This window comes from Pan troglodytes, chromosome 6 (genome assembly GCF_028858775.2).
Source record: "Pan troglodytes isolate AG18354 chromosome 6, NHGRI_mPanTro3-v2.0_pri, whole genome shotgun sequence".
NCBI classification, from domain to species: Eukaryota; Metazoa; Chordata; class Mammalia; order Primates; family Hominidae; genus Pan; species Pan troglodytes.
In genome coordinates, this window is record NC_072404.2 from 54,231,388 (window position 1) to 54,256,301 (window position 24,914).

The window sequence follows — 24,914 nt, forward strand, 5'->3', positions numbered from 1 at the left end:
CCCCGTCTCTACTAAAAATACAAAAATTAGCTGGGCATGGTGGTGCATGCCTGTAGTCCCAGCTACTTGGGAGGCTGAGGCAGGAGAATCACTTGAACCCGGGAGGCAGAGGTTGCAGTGAGTTGAGATCGTGCCACTGCACTCCAGCCTGGGTGACAGAGCAAGGCTCCGTCTCAAAAAAAAAAAAAAAAAATAAATAAAAATAAAATATATGTATATATATATATTGCTCTCTGAGGCTTTGGATGTGTCTTGAATTTCCTTAACAGCCACTAAAAAGTCATCAAGGGTCAAATGCCTGCAAACTTAATTGAAATTCTTTGGAAGTTTATTTATTTATTTTCCCAGCTTCATTAAAGTATAATTGACAAATGAAAATTGTGTATTTGTGGTGTATAGAGTGATGTTTTGATACACTGTTGACTCCTTATATCCATGGGTTCTGCATCTATGGGTTCAAACAACCTCGGATCAAAAATATTCAGGGAAAGGCCTGGCACGGTGGCTTATGCCTGTAATACCAGCACTTTGGGCGGCCGAGAGAAGTGGATCACCTGAGGTCAGGAGTTCGAGACCAGCCTGACCAACATGGCAAAACCCTGTCTCTACTAAAAATACAAAAAAATTAACCAGGTGTGGTGGTGCATGCCTGTAGTCCCAGCTGCTTGGGAGGCTGAGGCATGAGAATCACTTGAACCCAGGAGGTGGAGGTTGCAGTGAGCTGAGACTGTGCCACTGCACTCCAGCCTGGGTGACAAAGTGAGACTGTGTCAAAAAAAAATTTTTTTTCAGGGAAAGAAAGCCAATAAGAAATAATAATACAGCAATAAAAATAATACAAATAAAAATAATAGAGTATAACAACTTTTTTTTTGAGATGGAGTCTTGCTCTGTCTCTTAGGCTGGAGCCCAATGGTGCAATCTCAGCTCACTGCAACCTCTGCCTCCTGGGCTCAAGCAATTCTCCTGCCTCAGCCTCCCAAGTAGCTGGGATTACAGGTGTGCACCACCAAGCCCAGCTAATTTTTATATTTTTTAGTAGAGACGGGGTTTCTCCATGTTGGCCAGGCTAGTCTCTAACTCTTGACCTCGGGTGATCCACCACCTCGGCCTCCCAATATAACAACTATTTAAATGGTATGTACATTATATTATTAATAGGTATTATATGTAATCTAGAGATGATTTAAAGTATATGCACTTAGGTTATGTGCAAATACTACCCCATTTTACATAGGGATTTTGGTATCTTCAGGGGTCTTAGAACCAATGCTCCACAGATACCACGGGACAAATGTACGTATACATTGTGGAATGATTAAATCAAGCTAATTTACATGTGCATCACCTCACATATTTACCCTTTTGTTGTTGAGGGCACTTAAGATCTAATCTCAGCAATTTTCTGGTATATAATGCATTATTACTAACTGTAGTCACCATGCTGTACAATAGATCTCTAGAATTTGTTCATCTTGTGTCACTGAAACTTTGTATCCCTTAACTAACATCTCCCTCCTTCTCCTCCCTCCCTGCTCCCTGCCCCGCCAGCTCCTGGCAACAACCATTCTACTCTTTGCTTCTCTTTTGGGAATTTAGATTCTAGTTGACTTTTATTTTTAGACTTCATTGTATGGGAATGTATCATCTGAACTACATGATAGCTCTAATCAGATGATCTAAACTGCCTTTAATCCTAGATCAGGGATTAAGCAAATTTTCTTAGCCTCAAAGGTCTAACATGCAAGGAGCTTGGCCTTGGGTGTGGGGACAGGGACATATATGTGCAAGAACTGGTCATTGTGGACCTTCAAGCTCTATTGCTTTTGTGTCTACGTTCCATAGTTTATTTGTAAATGCATCTTTTTTTTAATGTATTGAAAGTCTTAGTCTTTTAAGGTGTCTCCTCTATTATTGTTATTTTTTCTACTTGCATTTTGTTTTTAATTGACACATGATAATTGCATATGTTTATTGTTTTGATTTTTTTACTTACATTTTAAATTCAGGGGTACATGTGCAGGTTTGTTATGTAGGTAAACTTGTTTCTCAGGGGTTTGTTGTACAGATTATTGCATTGCTCCGGTATTAAGCCTAGTACCCATTCATTATTTTTCCTGATCCTCTCCCTCCCGGCTCCCTCCACCATCTGGTAGACCTCAGTGTGTGTTGTTCCCTCTATGTCTCCATGTGTTCTCATCACTTAACTCCCACTTATAAGTGAGAACATGCGGTGTTTAGTTTTCTGTTCCTGCATTAGTTTGCTAAGCATGATGGCCTTGAGCTCCATCTACATTCCAATTATGGGTTACAGTGTGATGTTTTGACACATGAACACGTTGTGTAATGATCAAATCAGGGTAATTAGCATATTCACAACCTCAAACATTTACTTGAGTAGAGTTAAAGACATGTTTAGCCTTCTCTCTTTGAAAATTTACCTTTGGAACAAGAATCAATCAATGCGTTTCTTTCTATTTAATAAAATGGAACAGGTTGAATGGGGCTCAGTGAAAGCCAATAGGAGTGTCGAAGCTAAAAGCAGCAACATCTTTTTACATAACTGAATCAACTTCACCAAAATATCTTCTAGTTTCTTTGGCCTCTGCTCTGCTAAAGCTAAATCTGAGGCTTCTTCTTTACAAGCAAAAGTCGTAAAACTTGACAAGATGCTAGAATGCTTAGAGAAAACATTTGAATTTAATATTGGTTTCTGCCAAAGGAAGCCATGCCCACTGGGCTCACTGATGACTTTCCTGCCAGGAACACCCAAGTCCCCCTCCACCCTGGCTCCCTGTGTCCATCACCCACAACATACTCTCCTCTCTGTGGGTCATGGCTACTGTGAGCTTTTCCAGGAAGGCATTGCATGTTCTGATGCTGCTACTTGGAATAATGAATACGTGTGGTTACATCATCCCTGATTCCAAAGGGTATCAATGTATACCATGGCCATTTCAGACCACTTTTTTATCACTGATTTCTGCCTTAACTCAGTGCTATGATTTTCTTATTCAATTGCGCTTCCATAAAATATAGCCTTCTCCCTACATACATCTCCCTTGTCATCCAAAGAAGAATGAGGAGGGCCAGGCATGGAGGATTCACACTTGTAATGCCAACACTTTGGGTGGCCGAGGTGGGTGGATCATCGGAGGTCAGAAGTTCAAGACCAGCCTGGCCAACATGATGAAATCCCATGTCTACTAAAAATACCAAAAAAAAAAAAAAAAAATTAGCCAGACATGGTGGCATGCGCCTGTAGTCCTAGCTACTCTGGAGGCTGAGGTAGGGAGAATCGCTTGAACCTGGGAGGTGGAGGTTGCAGTGAGCCAAGTTGGTGCCACTTCACTCCAGCCTGGGAGACAGAGCAAGACTCTATCTCAAAAAAAAAAAAAAAAAAAAAGGATGAGGAAGAGGACTTTAGTATCTGAGGAGAGAGATAACCACCCAGCTTTTTTTTTTTTTTTAATTTATTCTCTCCGTTCATTCAGTGATCTGCTTCAAAGACAGAGAGAACAGGGGGCTGTGCACAAGCACTCTGTTTTGCCCCCCAGTTTCACTCTCCGTGCCTGGCAGAGCACCTACTTTTGTTCATGGGGGTGGGGATGGGAGATCCGTGGAAACTACTGTAGAGGAAAGAGTTTCAGGGCCTCGAACTGGCAAAGTGGCCTTGACTAAGTCCTTCCTGCAGGACGCATTTCAATTTTTTTCAGTTTGAAAATTGGTGAGGATCTTTAAATTGTGCCCTGGATCTCCCATCCTGAGGAAAGGAGGGAAGGTCCTCCTGGGGCCTTTGTCCTCCTGGTGCTGATGCACCCTGTGCTTGGACCCAGGTCGTACGATCATCTTCACAACCCACCACCTGGACGAAGCCGAAGCGCTGAGTGACCGCGTGGCCGTCCTCCAGCATGGGAGGCTCAGGTGCTGCGGTCCTCCCTTCTGCCTGAAGGAGGCATATGGCCAGGGGCTCCGCCTGACACTCACGAGGCAGGTAAGGAGTGCAACCATTCTATCTCACTGAAGTCCCATTTCTGTCTGTGGCGTAAGAAACAAGTGGTGACAGTTACATAGTAATAACGTCTCAGTGGAGGCCTTCTGTGCACGATGGCCCACATGCCAAAATAAGTGGCCCCAGGCCTGTGCAGGGAGCAAGCCTCTGGGAACCCAAGCATGCATTTTGACCGCCAGGAGAAAATACATGAGGAGTCAGAATTACCTGATAGATAACAGGAGCTGCTGTGAGTGTCAGGGCCAGGAAGTATATGACCTATGTGTTCTAGAAATTTCTTTCTTTCTTTCTTTCTTTCTTTCTTTCTTTCTTTCTTTCTTTCTTTCTTTTCTTTCTTTCTTTTTTCTTTCTTTCTCTCCTTTCCTTTCCTTTCCTTTTCTTTCTCCCCTTCCCTTCTTTCTTTCTTTCTCTTTCTTTCTTTCCTTTTCTTTTCTTTCTTTTCTTTCTCCCCTTCCCTTCTCTTTCTCTTTCTTTCTTTCTTTCTTTCTTTCTGTTTCTCTTTCCTTCCTTTCCTCCCTCCCTCCTCCTTCCTTCTTTTTCTTTTCTTTTCTTTTCTTTTCTTTTCTTTCAATGGAGTCTTGCTCTGTTGCCCAGGCTGGAGTGCAGTGGTACAACCTCTGTTCACTGCAACCTCCCATTCCAGATTCAAGCAATTCTCCTGCCTCAGCCTCCCGAGTAGCTGGGACTACAGACACATGCCACCAGGCCCGGCTAATTTTTGTGTTTTTAGTAAAGATGGGGTTTTACCATGTTGGCCGGGCTGGTCTCGAACTCCTGACCTCAGGTGATCCACCAACCTCGGCCTCCCAAAGTGTTGGGATTACAGACGTAAGCCACCGTGCCCGGCCTAGAAATATTTTTTTGACAACGATATTACCCTCCTAGAGGCTAAAACTTTGCCAGAATACAAGAGAGTAGTGAGGGTATAGAGCAAGTGGAGTCTGGCCCGAGAGGCTGAACTTGTGTCACATCTGTAGTCATCATTGCCTGTGTCAACCGGGGGCAGGAAGCGGTGACTCTGGGGCTGGGATTCAGGGTGTGTGGGAAATCACCTCTCCACTCTTGATGACTGTATTTGACCCTTGGTGGCCCACAAAAAGTCTTCCCTCACCTCTGAGCCAAGGTTCCTGTTTGCTTCCTCTCTCATTCAGCGTGAATGTCATTATCCCCAGGTGGCTCCTTTCTTCTTTGGCTGAGAATTCTTGTCTCCCTTTTAAGACTCCTTCAACCCAGTTTTCTGCGGTTCAGTGCTAGGCCCAGGATCTCTTTGTGACTCTCCCAGTGGACGGGGGGGCACTTCATGAATACAAACCTCTGGAGGCTGGCCATGGCAGGCCCAGTAGCTAAGACGGGCATGTTGGGGGGCATGTGGGTGTGGCCTCACAAGGTTTATCACTGCAGATTTATATTTTTTAAAAAGAAAGAAAAAAATACAAGATGTCATTGAGAAGCCTATTGCTTAAGTGTGATATTTCATTTAAGCTTTGAAATGGAGTTTTGAAATAATTTGCTTATGGATATACATGAAATCAATTGATGTATATATGGATTAACATTCCTTACTGGTTTCTTTTTTCCTTTTTTTTATGGATAGCCTTCTGTTCTGGAGGCCCATGATCTGAAAGACATGGCTTGTGTTACATCCCTGATAAAGATCTATATTCCACAAGCATTTCTCAAAGACAGCAGTGGAAGTGAGCTGACCTACACCATTCCAAAGGACACAGACAAGGCCTGCTTGAAAGGGCTCTTCCAGGCCCTGGATGAGAACCTGCATCAGCTGCAACTGACGGGCTATGGGATCTCAGACACCACCTTAGAAGAGGTACTAAGAAAACTGAAGCATGTTTTAATTATTTATGCTTTTTTGGCCATTCTACATTAAATGAAGAGATGTGGGTAAAGGGAGGAGATGTGGGTAAGGGGGAGGAGTGTGCACTTTTATTTACATTTGATTTCTGATTGGTAGCATACTAGATGCCAATAACTAACCTTAACAGGCCTGACAGGTGGCAATTGTCCTTTAAGTGAAATGGCATTCTTTTAGCATTCTTTTTTGTTTTGTTTTGTTTTTGTTTTTGAGATGTAGTGCAGGCTGGAGTGCAGTGGCACTATCTCGGCTCACTGCAAGCTCTGCCTCCCAGGTTCACGCCATTCTCCTGCCTCAGCCTCCTGAGTAGCTGGGAATACAGGCGCCCGCCACCACGCCTGGCTAATTTTTTGTATTTTTAGTAGAGATGGGGTTTCACCATGTTAGCCAGGATGGTCTCAATCTCCTGACCTCATGATCCGCCCGCCTCAGCCTCCCAAAGTGCTGGGATTACAGGTGTGAGCCCATGCACCCGGCCTCTTTTAGCATTCTTGTAGTTGAGAAGCTTGGTGTCTTTAATTCAGAATCATGAGGTGTTTAAACAGTTGTCAGTAGTGGTTGATTGCTGGTTGTAATTCTTCATGTAGAGATGCCCTCCTCTTTCTGCTTCTGTCTGGGAGCCTCTGGCCCCATGCTGGGTATCCGTGATGTGAGAGGGTTTAGCACGGGAACACTGCAGACGCCTGGTGAGCTCCCATCCCCCAAGTCCCACTTTTCTCTACCTGGATCTGAGGTGGATGAGAACACTCCATGTGGGTTCTTCATAGAGTACACTTAACAACAGGCAGAAATAGGCGTTTCCTCCAGGAGGACATTGCTACGTTGTGTGACCCAACCTGAGGCATGCCTTGTTTGGGGTTCTTGAGGTTGGCTCTCTGTGTGGGCAGTATTTGAGCCCTAATTTTACATTGCTATTATTTATATAAAATGTCACAGGTTTTCAAAACATCAAGTGCTGCAAGTTAAAATTTTTAAAAATCTGCAAAAGTCAAAGTCTGAACATTCAGTTGTGTTTTGGAATTGATTCCTTGGGTTAGTGACGCAGGAGGAAAGGCAATCTTTTGTGTGATAAATCAGTGTGGTCCCAAGTAGATAGCCCCCACCACAAGTTTTGTCTGGAATAAATAGTCATAAAAGATTGTGAAACATAAAAAAAAATTACAAAGTACTTTTATACATAGAATGTATTTGGTTCCCCTGAAACTCCGTAACTTATTATTCCTATTTTAAGGTTGAGTAAGCTGAGGCTCACATAGGCCAATTTCTTTACCCCAAATCACGAAGGTCGTAAATGGTGAGCTCTACTTAGACCTAGGGTTTCTGATAGTCAAGTTCTCTAAATGAGCCCATGCCTTTGTGGTTGATGCTCTGTATTGCATGCATCATCAGGACTGGAGTCCATCCATTCCCACTGCGTTTTAATAGAGCAAGTTACAGTGCAAGAGACAAACAAAAAGCAGCCTAATAAACACACACGATGAATAGGAGCTGTTTTCTAAGCCAAAGGATGCGGTCACTGCATCTTTTCTTGTCTGGCTGTCTCCTATTTTCATTCTTCAAGTCTTGACATGAACGGCGCCTCTGCAGCGGATTCCCAGATTCCTCAGCATCAATTCTGTTCCATGTTCCCACCACCCGCCCTCACTGCACTCTGAAGCTTTTCTTCATGACACTTCTCCCAACTTGTTATGCATGCTTCTCTGTCTCTCCCATGGACGTTGAGATCTGTGAGTGCTTGTATCTTTTCTGCCCACCTCTATAGCAGCAGTGCCCGGGACAGTTACTGGCACTCGTGGTTGCTTAATAAATATTTTCTAAGTGAACAATGTGCTGAACCTTTCCAAAGATTCATCCAGCTATATTTTTAATATAAAATGAATATTTTATTATTTAATAAAATAATACATATATATTACACATAATATACATATGTATACATATGTAACATATAATATACATACATATACATATATTACATATAATAATACATAGATATTTAATAAAACATATATATATGTTCAGGGTTTCGTTGTGTTGCTCAGGCTGGTCTGGAACCCCTGGGCTCAAGTGATCCTCCCACCTTAGCCTCCCAAGTAGCTGAGACTGTAGGTGTGTGCCACTGCACCTGGCACCAAGATTTTGATCTTTAAAATGGAAAAATCAGAACAGTTTGCATGGTTTCCCAAGGAGTAACAATAATGATTAAATGCCTGGAACAAGTCTGTCAAAAATGGTAATGGCTTTTCTCACTTATAGTGGGATTGCATGAGACGTTGCTGCCGTAGCTTTGGAGTGACCACAGAGCTAAATAACATCTATACCCCCAAAAGGCACCTTTCCTCCAGGAATTTTTGGGAGACAGCAGTCTTCCCTGGGCCAATGTAGAACAAGAAGGAATTTCCTAAGCCCCTTTTCCCCAGATTGCGTGAGTCAGGATGTAGGTTTACAGGCCTGGTGCTAACTAAAGCACCATACTTGAATGCAGCTATGTCAGGCACCACAGTTGTCACTATCTTCTTAAATGTGAATAACAAGTCCAAATATTATATTGGAAGCTAATCATTTGGACAGTTGAGAGCTGTCAGCTGGCATGAGTCAGTTTCCCTATAGACAGAAGGAGGCGCTGCTTCCAGGGGTAGTTTTGCCATCCTGGGTCACTTGGAAAAGAAAAATAAAATAATTTTTTTTTTGGGTTATAGAGAGAAATTGTCAAAAAAGCCCAGACTTCTTATGTTCATGTCTGTCTCTCTAATCATTCACCGGGTTAATCCGGTTGTTTACTAGTTGTATGGCGTCTTGTACAGATAAATTGAACATATTCATAAGCTCACTGGACTCTCAGGGCAGGGAGGAAGATGCTGTAGGAATATGGACCAAGCACACTTATCAGTGAAATAATGAGTGTTCACCCCCAATGTATTTACTGATTTACAATTAAACACATGCGACAGGAAGAGTGGGTGTTCCCTTTACGTAAGTGGCATTTTGCTTGTTGTTAATAAAAGAGAAATCCTTGGTAATACTTTTAATTTTTATTATTAAGAAGAGTGAAATTTTGTGGAACATTTTGCTTCAATATTTTATGAATTTAAATATCACAGAAAAAAAAACTGGTGAGGAAAGCCTTTATATCACGGGTGGATGTTTAACTCTTAATTGTTTTGTTAATTTTTGTGGCATATATGACCAATCAATAATATCTCCAGGTAAAACATACATTTAGGGAGAGGCTTATTCATAACCATAGCACATGTAAATAAGATACTTCAGTATTCTTCTTAGTGATTCCCTTCCTTCCTGCCTTCCTTCCCTACCTCTCTCTTTTTGCCTCCCTTCCTCCTTCCTGCCTACATCCTTCTTTCCTCCCTAATTTTCAGGTCTGTCGGAATTTTTAGTCACATCTGAGACTAAAATGAAGATCCCACAGGAGTAAGAAAGTGTCAGCTGTGCTGTTTCGTGTTTGCTGTGCTTGTGTTGCTCGTATTATCTGCAGAATCTTTTAAAGCCACTATCTCCTTTATAAGTGTTATTTTAGTAGAAACTAGATAAATCAATGTAAAAATCTACTTAGACAGGCCTCTACAAAGCTGCAACCTGTTGAAACTTGAAGAACTGTCACTGTGGCCACAGAGGCCACCAGTGCTCCTATCAGTCTTAAATATGAGGAATTCATTATGTCTGATAGGTTCTGCCTAGGAATAGAAACTGAGATTTCCATGTTTCCTTCTGCACCCCCTGGGGTGCTGAGAGAGCTGGGCCTCGACAGAGCCTGCAGGGCCACGGGGAGTGGTCTGCATGCTTGACCATGCATGGTGCTCCCTCACTGCAGAATGACTCCCCTACCTTGGCGCCCTTACCTGTAGGTTGGGAATCATGGAAGGAACCACAACATAGGGTTGAAGGGAAGAAACTTCTAGTACAGTGCATGACACACAGACAGACGACATTTGTTCTGCTTGATAGGGACTTGCATGAGATGCCCTGGGAGGAGCCCCAGTCAGAGAGTGCCCTGGGACCGAGGGAAGCCTCCTGCAGGCGCTCCCAGAGGACAAGGCTGGAGCTGCAACCTGGGTGTGTCTTGGGGTTTAGAGGCTGCTCCTTTTGCTTCCTCACCCTCCAGGTCCAGCCTCCCACCTGCCCCAGACCCATGTCCATGCTTCTCCTTCTGATGTCTGCCCCTTCCCCACTCTCTTCCCTACAGAGCTCGGGCCTGTTAAGAGCTTGCTGTACTTCAGTCCTTCCATGCTCAGAATTCTAAACCAGTCTTGAAATCTCACTGCATCACTGCATATATCTTTTTTTTTTTAAACAGGAGTTACCCATTTCACAATATTTATCTTGAACAGTTTTTATTTTTCCCATAGTCATGATGTTCATGGTGACATAATTTCTTTTATAAAAATGTGTCCTTATGTAGTTCCTCCCCTCCCTGCTTTAAGGCACTTTGGTTGTTTCTAAAGTTTTGATTTTACCATTGAGACCATACAAGTCCGAAGAACAGGATCCCCCAGCTTTTCCATAGACTGATGCCTAGAAATGCAATTACTGGGTCCAGGGGGATAACCCTCAAGATCTGTGACGGGGTCAAATGACAGAGTCCCCAAATGATGACATGCATTTGTGTCCTAGATGCTTTTTTTTCATATGCCTCAATCTTTTCAACATTTCAAAAGAAACCCAGTGCCTTCTAGTCACATTTAGGATTTCCTAACTGGCCTGCTGCCCCATATCTTCTTCAACCCATGGTTGCCATGGGAAGGGCCTGGGAATCAGGACAAGAACATTGACACTTGCATTTATGTTTCATCACTTCCTGTCGGGGACAATCTGGACAAATCACTTAGGCTGGAACCACATTTATTCATTTATTTTAATTTTAAAAACTTTTTAAACAGCAGTTTTAGATTCTCAGCAAAATTGAGCAGAATGCACAAATTGTGCATTCTGTGTCCCTCTGCCTCCCTTGCCCCCAGCCTCCTCCACTATCAACATCCCTGCAGAATGGCTCATTTGTTACAATTGATGAACCGACATGGACACATCACCATCCAGCCCATTAGGCTTCACTCTTGCTGTTGTACATTCCATGGGTTTGGATGAATGTATAATTCCATGTATCTGCTATTATAGTATGATATGGAACAGTTTCACTGCCCTAAAAATCTCCTGTGCTCTGCCTAGTCATTCCTCCCTGCCCGCAGCCCCAGCCCTCAGCAAGCACTGATCTTTTTACTGTCATCGTAGTTTTACCTTTTCCTGAATGTTGCAGAGTTGGGAATCATACAACCCTTGTAGCCTTTTCAATTTGGCTTCTTTATCTTAGTAACATGGATTTAAATTTTCTCTGTGTCTTTTCATGGCTTGATAGCTTATTTCATTGTACCACTGAATAATATTTCAGTGGCTGAATGTACCATAGTCTATTTATCTATTCACCTACTGAAAGACATCTTGGTTGCTTCCAAGTTTTAGCAATTATGAACAAAGCTGCTATAAATATCTGTGTGCAGATTTTTGTGTGGACATAAGTTTTCAACTTACTTGGGTAAATACCTAAGACTGCAACTGCTGTATCTTACAGTAAGAGTGTCTTTAGTTTTGTAAGAAACTGCCAAACTGTCATCCAAAGTACCTGCACCATTTTGCGTTTCCACCAGCAATGAATGGGAGTTTCTGTTGTTCCATATTCTTGCCAACATTTGGTGCTGTTAGAGCTCTGGATTTTAGCCATTCTAATAGGTGTGTAGAGGTATCTCACTGCTGCCTTAATTTGCATTTTCCTGATGACATATGATGTGGAGCAACTTTTCATATTCTTATTTGCCATTTGAATATATTCTTTAATGAGGTGTCTCTTTAGGTCTCTGGCCCACTTTTTAAAAATTGGGCTGTTTGCTTTCTTATTGTTGAGTTATAAGAGCTCTTTGTTAACTTCATTTTTCTCATCCCTACGGTAGGTTTATCTTCCCTATCTTCCACACACAGTTTTTGTTTAGGTCAAATCATATAATTAAACTGAGTGCAGGTTACATATTGCTGGATTGTGACATAAATATGAGGAATTATCAATATTTTTTCTACTATTTATATCCAAAACACATATGCAGTGGTGTATTTTCAGATTAGACACCAATTATATTTGAATCTGTCTATATTTTAATGTTACAGAATACCTTGCGTTATAGAATAACTTCTAAAAATTCTTTTTATGTTATGTATTAGTCCATTCTCACATTGCTGTAAAGAAATACCTGAGACTGGGTAATTTATAAAGAAAAGAGGTTTAATTGGCTCAAGGTTCTGCAGGCTGTACAGGAAACATAGCAGCATCTGCTTCTGGGGATGGAAGGTGGAAGGCAAAGAGGGAGCAGGCATCTTATGTGGCAGGAGCAGGACCAAGAGAGAGTGGGGAGGTGTCACACACTTTTAAACAACCAGATCTCACAAGAACTCACTGACTCGCTATACACTACCAAAGGGGGATGGGGCTAAACCATTCATGAAAACTCCACCCCCATGATCCAGTCACCTCCCACCAGGTCCTACCTTGGACATTAGGGATTGCAATTTGACGTGAGATTTGGGTGACGACACAGATCCAAACCATATTATGCTATATTCCTTAAATATCTCTGTTTCTGTTTAGTAGTCACCTTTCTTTTACAAAATATTTGTATTTGTACTTTACCCATTCGTATTCCTTTTGGAAATTTCTCAGTCTTCCTCCTCTTTGCCCTCTTTTCTTAAAAAATATATATTTATGTACTTCATATGTAAAATTCCTACAGTAAAATCCACTATGAGTTTGACAAACGTATAGAGTTGTAGAACCACCACTCCAATCAAAGTACAGAGGAGTTTCATCCCCACCACCTTCTGAAAAGAATAATTCTTCCATGTAACATGCCTCTGCAATTTTTTAAATCCAGGATTCATGTTCTTGCTGTTAGTCACCCCAGAACAGCAAGAACTCCTCATTAGTCAGTGAGGAGCAACAGAACAAGTTGTTCAATTACTTTGGAGATGTAGTACATGTTTCTTCAATTTCTTACAGTAATTTCTACTTTCTACATTTAGTATGTGCTTTGCACATAATAGGTCTTAAATAAATATTGATTTACTAGATTTTACGTATCTCTCTTTTTCCACATCTCTCACACACACGGACGCTAAGAAAGAAATTATCTCTCTAAGGGCAACCATGGGCAAAGAATCTGGACTATATATACAATGTATATGAGATCTAACAAAATATAAATGGCATATTTAGAGCTGTTTGAGAAAGGTATCTTAAATTGGAAAGAGATTGCGGCTTTTGGAGAACCTTCTTTTGTTTGGTAGAGACTATAAAATGTCTGTCTCAACCAATTTTGTCTCTTCACACTTGGTGAGCATTGACTTTCCTTTCTTATGTCTGTTACTGATCCACAGTTAGCATGGCTGTTGTAGCGCTGAGGGTGCTTTTCTCTTCCTTCATCTGCATTTTGCCTGATGACTTTACAGGAGTGAGGAGGACCTGCCAATTAACTCTCCAGTTGAGCTCTTCAGCTAAAAAGCATATTTTATTTCTAAACTGGAATACACTTACTATAAATTATGATCTCCAACTTTACCTACAAGCTAGTGAAATGGAGATTTAAAATGAAATCATGATAGTCATCAGTTTCATTAAGGCATCTGTACTTTCTACTCCAATGCTTGGACCTAAGGACAATCCTGGCAAGTTACAATGTTTACTTTGTGTGGGATGAGACCATAGAGAGCTAGAAGACTTGGCTTTGCATATGGAATATATTTTCAGCAATCTCTGAAGCCAAGACAAAACTTTCTGGCATAATGCAAACAGAGTAAATTTTTGCAGTGTATTTTTTAATAGTTTTGAAGTTTTTAGTAATGTTTTAGAAATGTTGGTGAGCCTGCCTGAGATGGGAAGTTTCTTTCCTTCCAGCTTGCTAAATACTGATTAGTGGGTTCCCTTTGTACCTTTGCCAAGGAGGTTCTGGATGCTAGTTCCTTGGGTGCATGAACTCAGTTGCCCCATCCTACACAGCATTAAGAGGTAAAGCCTGGGCCTCAGATGTAGGGCTTGATCTTTTTTTTTTTTTTTTTGACTTTTTTTTAGAACAATTTTTAAGAAAAAAGAATTCCTGTACAATCTTTGCCCATTTAAGTTTCAATTGTGCCCCTCATGTCCCTAAGAGCAAAAGGATCCAGTCCAGGATCACGAGCTGCACTCAGTTGCATGCCTCTTTAGTCACTGTCAATCTGCAAGAATTCCTCAGTTTCCTTGACTTTCATGACCTCAATATTTTTGAAGAGTCCAGACCACGTATTTTGCACAATGAGCCTCAGTATGGGTTTGCCCTATTTTGCTGTGATTGGTCAGGTTATGCATTTTTAGCTGGCATATTCCAGGGGTGATGCTGTGTCCCACTGCTCCTAGCTGCCTGCTACACAAGGCTGATCTGTCCCATGGCTAGTGAGGTGATCTTTTTTCCCAGGTAAAGTGGAAAGTGGTGTCTGCCAGGCTTTCCCACTCTTAAGTTAATTTCCTTTTCTCTGTCTTTTTTTTTTTTTTTGAGGACATATTTTGAGACTCTGTAAATTCCACTTTTCTTACCCACCTGTTTTTGCATCTTCTGATGTTCCTTGCCAGAATTAAAAATTATTACTACGGCACTTGCCAAGTGGCGATTTTTCTAATTCCATCATTCCTTCCATGTGTTTTAGTTGGCGTTGTCCAGTAAGAAAGAACTCTCTCTTTATCCCATTGACCTATTTATATAAGGAGCCACTCATAGCATTCTATTCTACTCAATGAGTTACAATTCAGTAGGGTCATTATTTACTTTGAGGCTCATGTCATACCAAGTTGAGCCAGTGGGAGGTCCTTCAAGCTGGTTTTTGTGCCTTTTAACTCATGCCTCCCATTCTTTGAGCATTTTCCTGCTTCCTGACAAAACAAGATGTTCTAGGATTGCCATTCTTTCCCAGCCCTGGCTCTAGAATCAGCCATTTCTCCAAGAAATCCTGGCTGCTCAATATGCTCATGGTGATTGGGGTGTTGCTGCTCTGAGGTTCCCTCATGGATAAGGTAAAACATCCACCTCTATTTTTGCTTCTCTTTCTGCCCATAAATAGAAAACTAGGAGTTCAACTCCACATGGCATCTCTAATTCCAATCCAATTACACAGCATTCATTTAGTGTTTCCTCTTGCCTTATTTGTACCGCCCTTCACTGATAATGAGAAACTCGACTTACTCATTCTTATGCTACCTTTTCCCTCAGTCTTCCTGTGTGCAACTCATCTTCCAAGGCCTCCACACTGCTTTGCTGCTCTGCTCACATGCTCTCTTGTGCGAACCTGCCCCACTTCAGCTGCCACTTTCTGTTGGCCCCAAACCCTAATCTGGCGTCTTTCTTACAAAAAAAAAAAAAAAAAAGGAAAGAAGGAAGAAAGAGGGAGGAAGGAAGAGAAGGAAGCAGGTACTTTTTTGAGAGACCCTGTTCCCTTTTTCTTTCATGTGACATCCTGTTTGTTGTTGTTTTTTTCTTTTTTCCTAAAGAACAATACATTCAGTATTTTGAGGATTCTTCATTTGGGGGCTAAGGTCTTCTTAACTTAGAACAGCCTCACGGTCTAAGCATTTATGCAGACAGCCTGGTGTCTTGTTAACACTGACTGTGCTATCAGCCCTTTGACTGGAGTGCTGTGACCCATTCTTTGCATTCTGTTTATAACAAAGTGTTATAGGATGTCACAGAGCCTGAGTGTGAACTAGAATTGACCTTTTATAACTTATGTCTTTTAATCTTCCCCTTGTATGAATAAGCAAACTGAGAGAACAAGATACCAAAAAGGTAGTGAGTTGACCAAAATCAGACACTGATTTTTTTTTCATTTTGTGTTGGACTCCAAAATTTTCTACTCTACTTACCAACTTCTCCTGTTCTGTAGTCTCCAGGAACACCTCAAATCAACAGCCCTTGTTTCAAAGGTGTGTTGATGGTGTGATAGTTCTAGGACAGGCTGGATAATGGTCCCCCAGCGATGTCCACGTCCTTATCACTGAAGCCTGTAAGTGTTACCCATATGGGACTGCGGCAGGAGATATCCCAAATTATCTGGGTGGACTTGATGTAATCAAAAGGATACATCAAAGGGGGATCGAGGAAGGTCAGAGAGGAAGAAGGTGATGTTATGATGTTGGAGAGATGAGCTTTAAAGATGGAGGCTGGGGCTATTGGCCAAACAATATTGGCAGCCACTAGAAGTTGGGAAAGTCCAGGGAGTATATTCTCCCTTGATTTTAGCCCAGGAAGGCCCATATTAGGCTTCTGACCCCAGAACTGTAAGATACTAAATACATTGTCTTAAGCCACCACATTTGTGGTAATTTGTTACAGCAGTGATAGGAAATTCATACAAGCTCCTGTAAAATAACAAATCTTGCTGCATGCATTGTGTTAGCATGTCAGGGGACAGCCCTGCCCAAGATCCCATATTTAGAGAGCAGTTGCTAGTACCTCTAGTGTTTGGTATCATCTAAGTTGTCCATGTGTTTTCATCTTCTGCTTCTTTAAAAAACAATCACTTTGGGGAAACAGAAAGAGTACATCTTATGTGACATGTAGGTCAAGTTTGGAAATTCTTCCTCTGCTCAAGTCATCACTCAGCTGGGTTCCATTGTCCTTGTCTTACAAAAATTTGGTCAGCTTCATAAATTTCTCTAGCATCTAAGCAAAAAAGTACCTTGCACTGACCATCTCCAGGACACAATCCATCAAACTGACACTTTAAGTGTAGATCATATCTGGGGTCTCATGCTGCTTGACAACACTCTTTAAACAGAGAACCCAAAAGGATGGGACATAGGACTCATGGCTGAGGGACTGATAGCACAATCAGTTTAGAGATGACACTGGGCTGTCATAAATGCCTAGACCTCAAAGCTCTTTTAAATTAAGGAGATGTAGATCCCCAAATGAAGAATCCCAAAACTTTTGAATTTACTGTCCCTTGAAAAGAAAGAGTGGATACACCATAGGCATTGCTTTTAAAGCATATTTTTGTTACATTTTAAATTACTTTCATGCTAGTTAGTGTCCTTTAGACATAATTTCATCATGTCTTATTTTATTCTTATTTACTTTGTGTGATGAATTTACCTAAAAATTAATGACTAGTTTGACCAACTTGATTGTCCTTTGACTTGAGAAGCTTGTAATGTCAGTGAAATTCAAAACATTAGATAAGATTGAAAAGAATATTCTACTTCTTTTGTATGAAAGTGGGAAGGTGTAGGTCTTATTTGGTCCATTTGAATTGGCTTATGGCCTATATTCAGTTACAATGATAGAAAATACCACCAAAAGGGGAGGAAGACATATGTATAAATAATGTCATTCCATACTAAATGCACAAACGCAGCATTCTTCTTAAATTGGGAAGTGTAGCCAGGACATTAGATGTTTAGCCTGCATTCACTTCCTGTGCAGTTGCCTAACCTTTATTTCTATCTCTTTTGGAAGATTGTTTATATGTTTTGATCAGGACTTTTATACTCTTATTAAGAATATTTTTGCAGTATTTTGCATCTCCTCATAATTGTTGAAATGAAAGAGAGTTTACGTTTCTTTATTTGAATTACTTTAAAAAACTTGAAGAACACCTTTCAGTATAAATATTGATTTAAATATTGCTGAAAAGTATGTATCAGATAAGAAGGAATACAGTGAGAACTCAGTTAACATTGTTGATGGGTTCTTGGAAACTAAGACTTTAAACAAAACAACTTTTTTTCCTTCATCAACATTATAACAAAATGGCGTTGAATGAGATGACATTATTTGAGGACCTGCTGTATGTCCTTTTGCTTAAAGTTGCAGTTGTGAACAATAACTTACTGATGACGCTAAGTGAGGACTTACTGTAAAATGATGTAATGTGGAAATTCTATGTCCAGAATTCAGTGAAATGTTAGGAGCCTTCTTGTAAGTTTTCTTTCATTAAATCCCTGGGTAATGTTCTATTCTGGTTGTTAGGGTTACCTGAAATACTTGCCAAGGGGAGTTTTACGGTTGCTGTCTGTGTGATTCAGTGTGAGAATTATAATGCAAAATAACAAAGGCAAAGTCTGCCATCAAGACTCCAAATCTTTGATTACAGTGATCAGTGTCATATTGCTTTTGAAAAGAGTAACCTTTATTTGCCCTCTCTGTTAATTGGGCTACTTTGACATTTTGTCAAAATCTCAGAGCCTCCCGGACAGCCTGCCTGCAGTTAAGGTGAGTTGCCACTTGATGGCACGCATAACATTCTGATTGTCTTAGGCTTGCCTTTCACTGTTCATAGGCAAAGTTCCAGAATTTTCAGACACGTTGTACCCAGATACTTAGTGCCGTACCATAATTGATTGTATCTCCTGCTGATCTGTGAGATTATTGAGGGCAAAAACTCTGTCCTTATTCTGTTTCCTCCTCTAACACACACATGCCCACAAATGTGTGCATTCAAACATGTGCATGTGCATATGCACATTCACACATGTTCATACACACTCACACACACACCCTCCTCCCCACGACATACAACTATGGCCTTTTATGAGAGGGGCTAGAAAAGGAAAATTCAAAAAGGACAGATGAATATTGTTATCAATAATGCCTTAGTTATCAAGATATGCTTCATATAATCATAGTTAAATGTGACCATTAAATGAAAATTCCATTTAGAATAAGATATAAAGGAAAATCTTTAGTCAATGAATAATTCTTGATTTTCACTATTTCTATTGTTTCCTATTTAATTCCCTATAAATGCACTAGGTGAAGACTTACTGCACTAAGCCTCAGTGCCCTCATCTTAAGCGAGGATAATAGTACTCATCTCATCAGATTGATCTGAGAATTACATGATGAAACATAGCACAGACACCCTACTACACTTACTCATCCTTATCTAGCTACTGTTAAGACCAGACATTGCCAGCATGCTACATGCCAGGCATCGTTTTTATAACTTTATATATAAATGCATTTACTGCTTGCAACAATCCTATAATATGTCTTATTTATTTATTTATTTATTTATTTATTTTTTCGAGATGGAGTCTTGCTGTTGCCCAGGTTGGAGTGCAGTGGCGCAATCTCGGCTCACTGCAGGCTCCGCCCCCTGGGGTTCACGCCATTCTCCTGCCTCAGCCTCCCGAGTAGCTGGGGCTACAGGCGCCCGCCACCTCGCCCGGCTAATTTTTTATATTTTTAGTAGAGACGGGGTTTCACCGTGTTAGCCAGGATGGTCTCGATCTCCTGACCTCATGATCCGCCCGCCTCGGCCTCCCAAAGTGCTGGGATTACAGGCGTGAGCCACCGCGCCCGGCCTCTTGTTTATTACCATTTATCATGTGAGGAAACTAAGTTAAAGAGTGGTAAAATAATGTGTCCAAGGTCACATGGCTGGCGCACACTCAGAAATGTTATTAATCATTCTTCTTCTTATTATTATTTGCAATAGTAGTGAGGTTTACAGCTTTTCCTTGGAGTCTTACTGGGAATCAGCAAAGTGTTATCTTTCACATGAAGGTAGCTGCATCTGACCTTTCACTAGTGCTACTCATGCAGATTTTGCTCAGTAGGATTCCCTGCAAACTAATTAACCACGTGCAGAGATATTGCATGCCTCTCCTGAAGGCTTGCTTGCTCATGGCTTCTTCTTTCTGGTGCCTTCCCCCATCTTTCCTTGTGGTTGGGGGCTCCTCAGGAACATCTAGAGACAGTCAATCCCTTTTTGCTTGTTTAGAGGAATCAGAATGGTGAGGTTGTGTAGAGAAATCAGAAGTGAGGCAGGGTGCTCAGTGTGGGCTGAGATCTGTATATGCAGGTATAGGACTTCACTACCCAGGGCATTGGTTGGGAGGTACCAGCTGCATGGACAGTGACACTGGCCCAGCAGGAGTCACTTGGAGAGGGGCCAGGGCCAGGGACCGATTCTCTATGGATATGTGCAGAGGAAGGGGTGATGGAAGCACCTGCATGGATGATGCTAAGGGAGAGAGTGGCAATGCACAGTGCCTAGCTTTGTGCATGGCCCACAGAGGACGTTCAGGAAACTTTGGCTAACCACATGAATAATAGAAGACTTATTGCATGCTTCCAGAGTCTGTGCCTGGCACTTTACAGCCATCATCTACTCAACTTTAAATACTGTGATCATCATCTCTGTTTTATTAATACAATGAGGCAGCCAACACTCTGGGTGGTGCAGTCCTATGCCTGCAGACACAGCCGGCCCACATCTTGCCAAGAGTGGAACTCCAGCAGTTAGGACTGTGCTGCTGCAGGGCGATGTCTCCTTGACTTTTATGCTTCTCATGCATTGCCCAATGTTTATTTTAGAGATTCTCTTTCCATCACTCCATAAATCCCTGCCAGCGATCCAGGTGCAGCTCAAGGCCCTCGATGTCTCCACCCCACATCATTTCCCTTTGCGTCTGCTTGCACTTCTGCTTTCTCACCTTATTTTTGCTACTTTAGTCATAGTATTTGGCTTTGAATAAACTGAGGTTGGACTTCTGCCTCCACTACTAACCAAGAAATGACTTCAAGCAAGTTATCTGATTAACTACCTTAGTGACATCATATATCATAGGCCATGGAAAGCACACATTTAATGGGGATTTTTATGTATGAGATCCCATCTACTGTAAGTAAACTGAGCATTGCAATTTTATTGTCTGATTCACCTCTGAATTCCTAAGATGCTGGTACAGTGAGTCACAAACTTAAGTTGAATTGGATACACTGTGTTGCTATCTGTCCCCTCCCTGCCTACCACTGCCTATGCATTTGACCAGCTTCCACTAGCCCGTGAGGGTCTGGGAGTTCACAGTCAAGTTTCATTCATCTTTGCATCCTATGGGTAGCCTGTTTTGCTGAGACCTAGGTAGTCTTAGAGTTATGCCAATTAAATGGATGGCTAAATGAAATATATGGGGCGTGTTTGGTATATGTTGTCACAACCGGATTAGGCAATTGAGGCAGAAGAAAAGAAATGCGATGTGTATAGAAACATAAGATAATACATGGCTGGTTTTTTTTTCCCCGAAAGGTGTTTTTGATGCTTTTGCAAGATTCCAACAAGAAATCTCACATTGCCCTGGGGACTGAGTCAGAGCTGCAGAACAACAGGCCTACAGGACATCTGTCTGGCTACTGTAAGTACAGAATGGCTTCCTGCATTTCTGCTGGAGGAACAATGACACCAGCCTTATTCAACATCCCTTGTTTTAAAAGTTGTGTAGCAAGGTTCTGAAGTTAGTGAGAAGATGTGAGTGTATAGTGAGGGGGCAAGTAAACACAGGTCAGAGGCAAAAAAAACGTTGAGTTTTATCCTGGCTTGAAAAAAAAAACCTGTGTGTTTATGGGACACATTTATCTTTTCTTCAGGACTTGACTTAGTATATAAAAAATTTCTCAATGTATACAGTTAGAATAATGACCATCATTCATCTTATTTTACCTTCATCACAAACAAACTGATCTGGCCTACCTGCGTGGTGTGCCTCTTATGTGCAGGCACCCTCCTGGTAATGGATTTGCATGGTTTAACGAAGCCCCGGATGTGGGCTTTGCCTTCATGCGACCTCTGTCCCTTTGGGACCAAATCATGGCTTCAGCTTTTGTATGCAGCCTCCTTTATAGGCTTTAATGATTGAACAGAATCCAGATTTGGTATCTAGGTGTGTGACTGAAGCTCCAGTTCAGTCCAATTCCTGGCATATTTATTAGCAGCAACTCAGCAAGGATCCCTGAGCTGAGCTCTAGGGATGTGGAGGGTAATAAATCTAAGAGCCTTCCTTCAGAGATTTCAGTCTACTAGGCACATGAACCCATGAATAAGTAACTAGAATTAAATATGTTACAACCTTTTATGATGTTTCCCAAATTGCATCCTCACCAGCAACTGTAGGAATTGCTATTGCTGTACTTCCTCTTCAGCTCTTAGTAGTATCAGATTTGAAAAACATATAATTTAGCTATTAAAATAGATGTGTAGTAGTTTCTCATTGTGGTTTTAATTTGCATTCTCCTAATGATTATGTTAGGCATATATTTTTCTTTCCCACAGCTTTATTGAGATATAATTCACATAACACACAATTCACTCATATAAATGGGACCATTCAGTGGCTTTTAGCTTCTTCAGAGTTCTGCATTCACCACCACAATCAACCTTATACCATTTTCATTACTCTGAAAACTGGTGTCACTTAGCAATCACTCCTCAAAATCCCCATCTCTTCAGCCATAGGCAACCTCTAATGTACTTTCAATCTCTAATAGATGTGCCTATTTTGGACATTTTATATACATGGAATCATAGTATATGTGGCCCTCTGTGACTAGCTTCTTTCACTCAGCACAATGTTTTTGAGGTTCATCCGTGTTACAGTGTGCCAGTACTCAACTTATTTTGATTACCAAATATTTCATTGTATAAATATACCACATTTCTGTTTGTTCATTCACCAGTTGATGGGCATTTGGGGTTGTTTCCAGTTTTTTACTATTGCAAATATACTATTATGAACATTTATGTACACAATTTTTGTGGATATGTTTTCTCTTACGTGTATACCTAGGAGTGAAATTGCTGAATCATATGTTTCAATCATTTGAGAAACTGCTAGACTGTCATCTAAAGTGATCACACCTTACATTCCCACCAATAGTATATGGAGGTTCTAATTTCTCCACATTCTCCCAACCCTTGTTATTATCTGCTGTTTTGATTACAGACACTTTAGTGGATGTGACACACACCTTAGTGTGTATCTCATTGTGGGTTTTATTTACATTTCACTGGTGGCTAATGATGTTGAATATCTTTTCATAGGCTTCATGGCCACTTGTATATTTTCTTTGGAGAAATCATATTCAGATTTTTTGTCCATTATTAAAATTGGGCAGATTTTATTTCTAGAGCTGGAAGAATTTCTAATTATGGAATTTTGTGAGTTAAGTGGAATGGTAACTAGATTTTCATAAATGCCCTTTATGAAGTTGAAGAAGTTTCTATCTGTTCTTAATTGTGGAGTGTTTTTAATCATGAAAGGTGTTGGATGTTGCCAAATGCTTTCTCTGCATCTATTGAGATGATCATATGTTTTTTGTTTATTTATTTATTTATATGTTATATTTTTGGTTTTTGGTAGTTAAAACAACATTGCATTCCTGGGATAAATTCTACCTGGCCATGTCATATATTGCTGGATTTTATTGTGCTAGTATTTTGTGGAGCATTTTTATATCTTTATAGCAGGTATTGGTCTGCAATTTTCTTTTCTTGCAATGTCTTTGGCGCTGTTATCATGGTTATCTTCACCTCATAGAATGAGTTGAGAGGTGATCCCTTCTCTTCTATTTTGTGGACATGTTTGTGAATAATTGGTATTAGCTCTTCTTTCAATGTTTTGTGGAATTCACCAGTGAAGGCTTCTGGGTCTGGGCTTTTCTTTGTGGGTAGGTTTTTTTATTATTATTAATTCCAATATTTAATTGATGTAGGGCTATTAGATTGTCTATATTTTTCTCAAATCACTTTCAGTGTTTTATGTCTTTCTAGGAATCTGTCCATTTCATTTCAGTCGTTATGCTATTTTATGTTATTGGCATACAATTGTTCATAGTAATCAGTTATAATTCCTTTTGTTTTTTAAAAGTCTGTAGTGATGTTTGTCAGGCGTGGTGGCTCACGCCTGTAATCCCAGCACTTTGGGAACCTGAGCTGGGTGGATCAGGAGGTCAGGAGATCAAGACCAGCCTGGCCAACATGGTGAAACCCCATCTCCACTAAAAATACAAAAAATTTGCTGAGCATGGTGGCAGGTGCCTGTAATCCCAGTTACTTGGGAGGTGGAGGCAGAGAATTGCTTGGACCTGGGAGGCGGAGGTTGCAGTGAGCTGAGATTGTGCCACTGTACTCTAACCTGGGTGACAGAGCAAGACTCCGTCTAAAAAAAAAAAAAAAAGTCTGTAGTGATGTTTCACCTTTCATTTCCATTTCTAATAATTTGAGTCTTCTCCGTTTTCTTGGTTAATCTAGCTGAAGTGTTGTCAATTTTGGTAATGTTTTCACAGAATCAGGTTTTGGTTTTATTGATTTTTCTCTTTTCAATTTCATGAAATTCAGCTCTAATTTTTATTATTTTGTTTCTTTTGCTTACCTTAGATTTAGTTTGCTCTGTTTTTCCAGTGTCTTCAGGTGGAAGTTTGCATTAATTTGAGATCTGTTTTTTATAATAATAAACATTTACTGCTATAAATTTTTCTCTAAGCATTGCTTCAGCTGTACCCTGTAAATTTTGATATGTTGTATCTTCATTTTTCATTCATCTCAAAGTATTTTTTAACTTCTCTTTTGATTTCGTTCATTTCTTATTTAGGTTGTGTTGATTTCCACATATTTGTGAGTTTCTAAATTCCCTTTTGTTATTAAAGTCCCATTTCATTTTATTGTAATCTGAAAGAAACCAGAATGGGTTCATATTTTTAATAGAGATGGGATTTCACCATGTTGGCCAGGCTGGTCTCAAACTTCTGAACGTGGGAGGTGGAGGTTGCCTTGAGCCTAGATCGTGCCACTGCACTCCAGCCTGGGCAACAGAGGGAGATTCTGTCTCAACAACAACAACAACAACAACAACAAATCTCTTTTCAACTTATTAAGGCTTGTTTTATGGTCTATGCTGGAGAAAGTTCCATGTACTGAAAAGAATGTTCATCTGTTGTGATAGGTGGTGTGTTCTATAGACATCTGTAATATTTAGTTTGTGTGTAGTGGTTGTTCAAGTCTTTTGTTTTCTTGTTGATATTCTTGTAAATTATTTTATCTGTTAATAAAATTTGAGTATTGATATTTCTGATTATTATTGTAGAATTGCCTATTTCTCCCTTTAAATCTGTTGACTTCTGTTTTTATGTCTTTGGGGGCTCTGTTAGGTACATAAATCATCACAATTTTATATCT

General features: G+C 40.6%; 1 protein-coding gene across 4 annotated transcripts in view; it reads left to right on the forward strand.

Annotated features, from left to right (window-relative positions):
• The window catches only part of ABCA13 (ATP binding cassette subfamily A member 13), a 477,235-nt gene that overhangs the window by 236,343 nt on the left and 215,978 nt on the right, over nt 1-24,914 (forward strand). For all 4 annotated transcript variants that reach the window (XM_009442731.5, XM_016957445.4, XM_009442734.5 and 1 more), the window contains exons 40-42: nt 3,837-3,994; nt 5,607-5,837; nt 20,994-21,099. In XM_009442731.5, the coding sequence (XP_009441006.5) occupies nt 3,837-3,994; nt 5,607-5,837; nt 20,994-21,099 (495 nt within the window). The remainder of the gene's footprint in view (nt 1-3,836; nt 3,995-5,606; nt 5,838-20,993; nt 21,100-24,914) is intronic.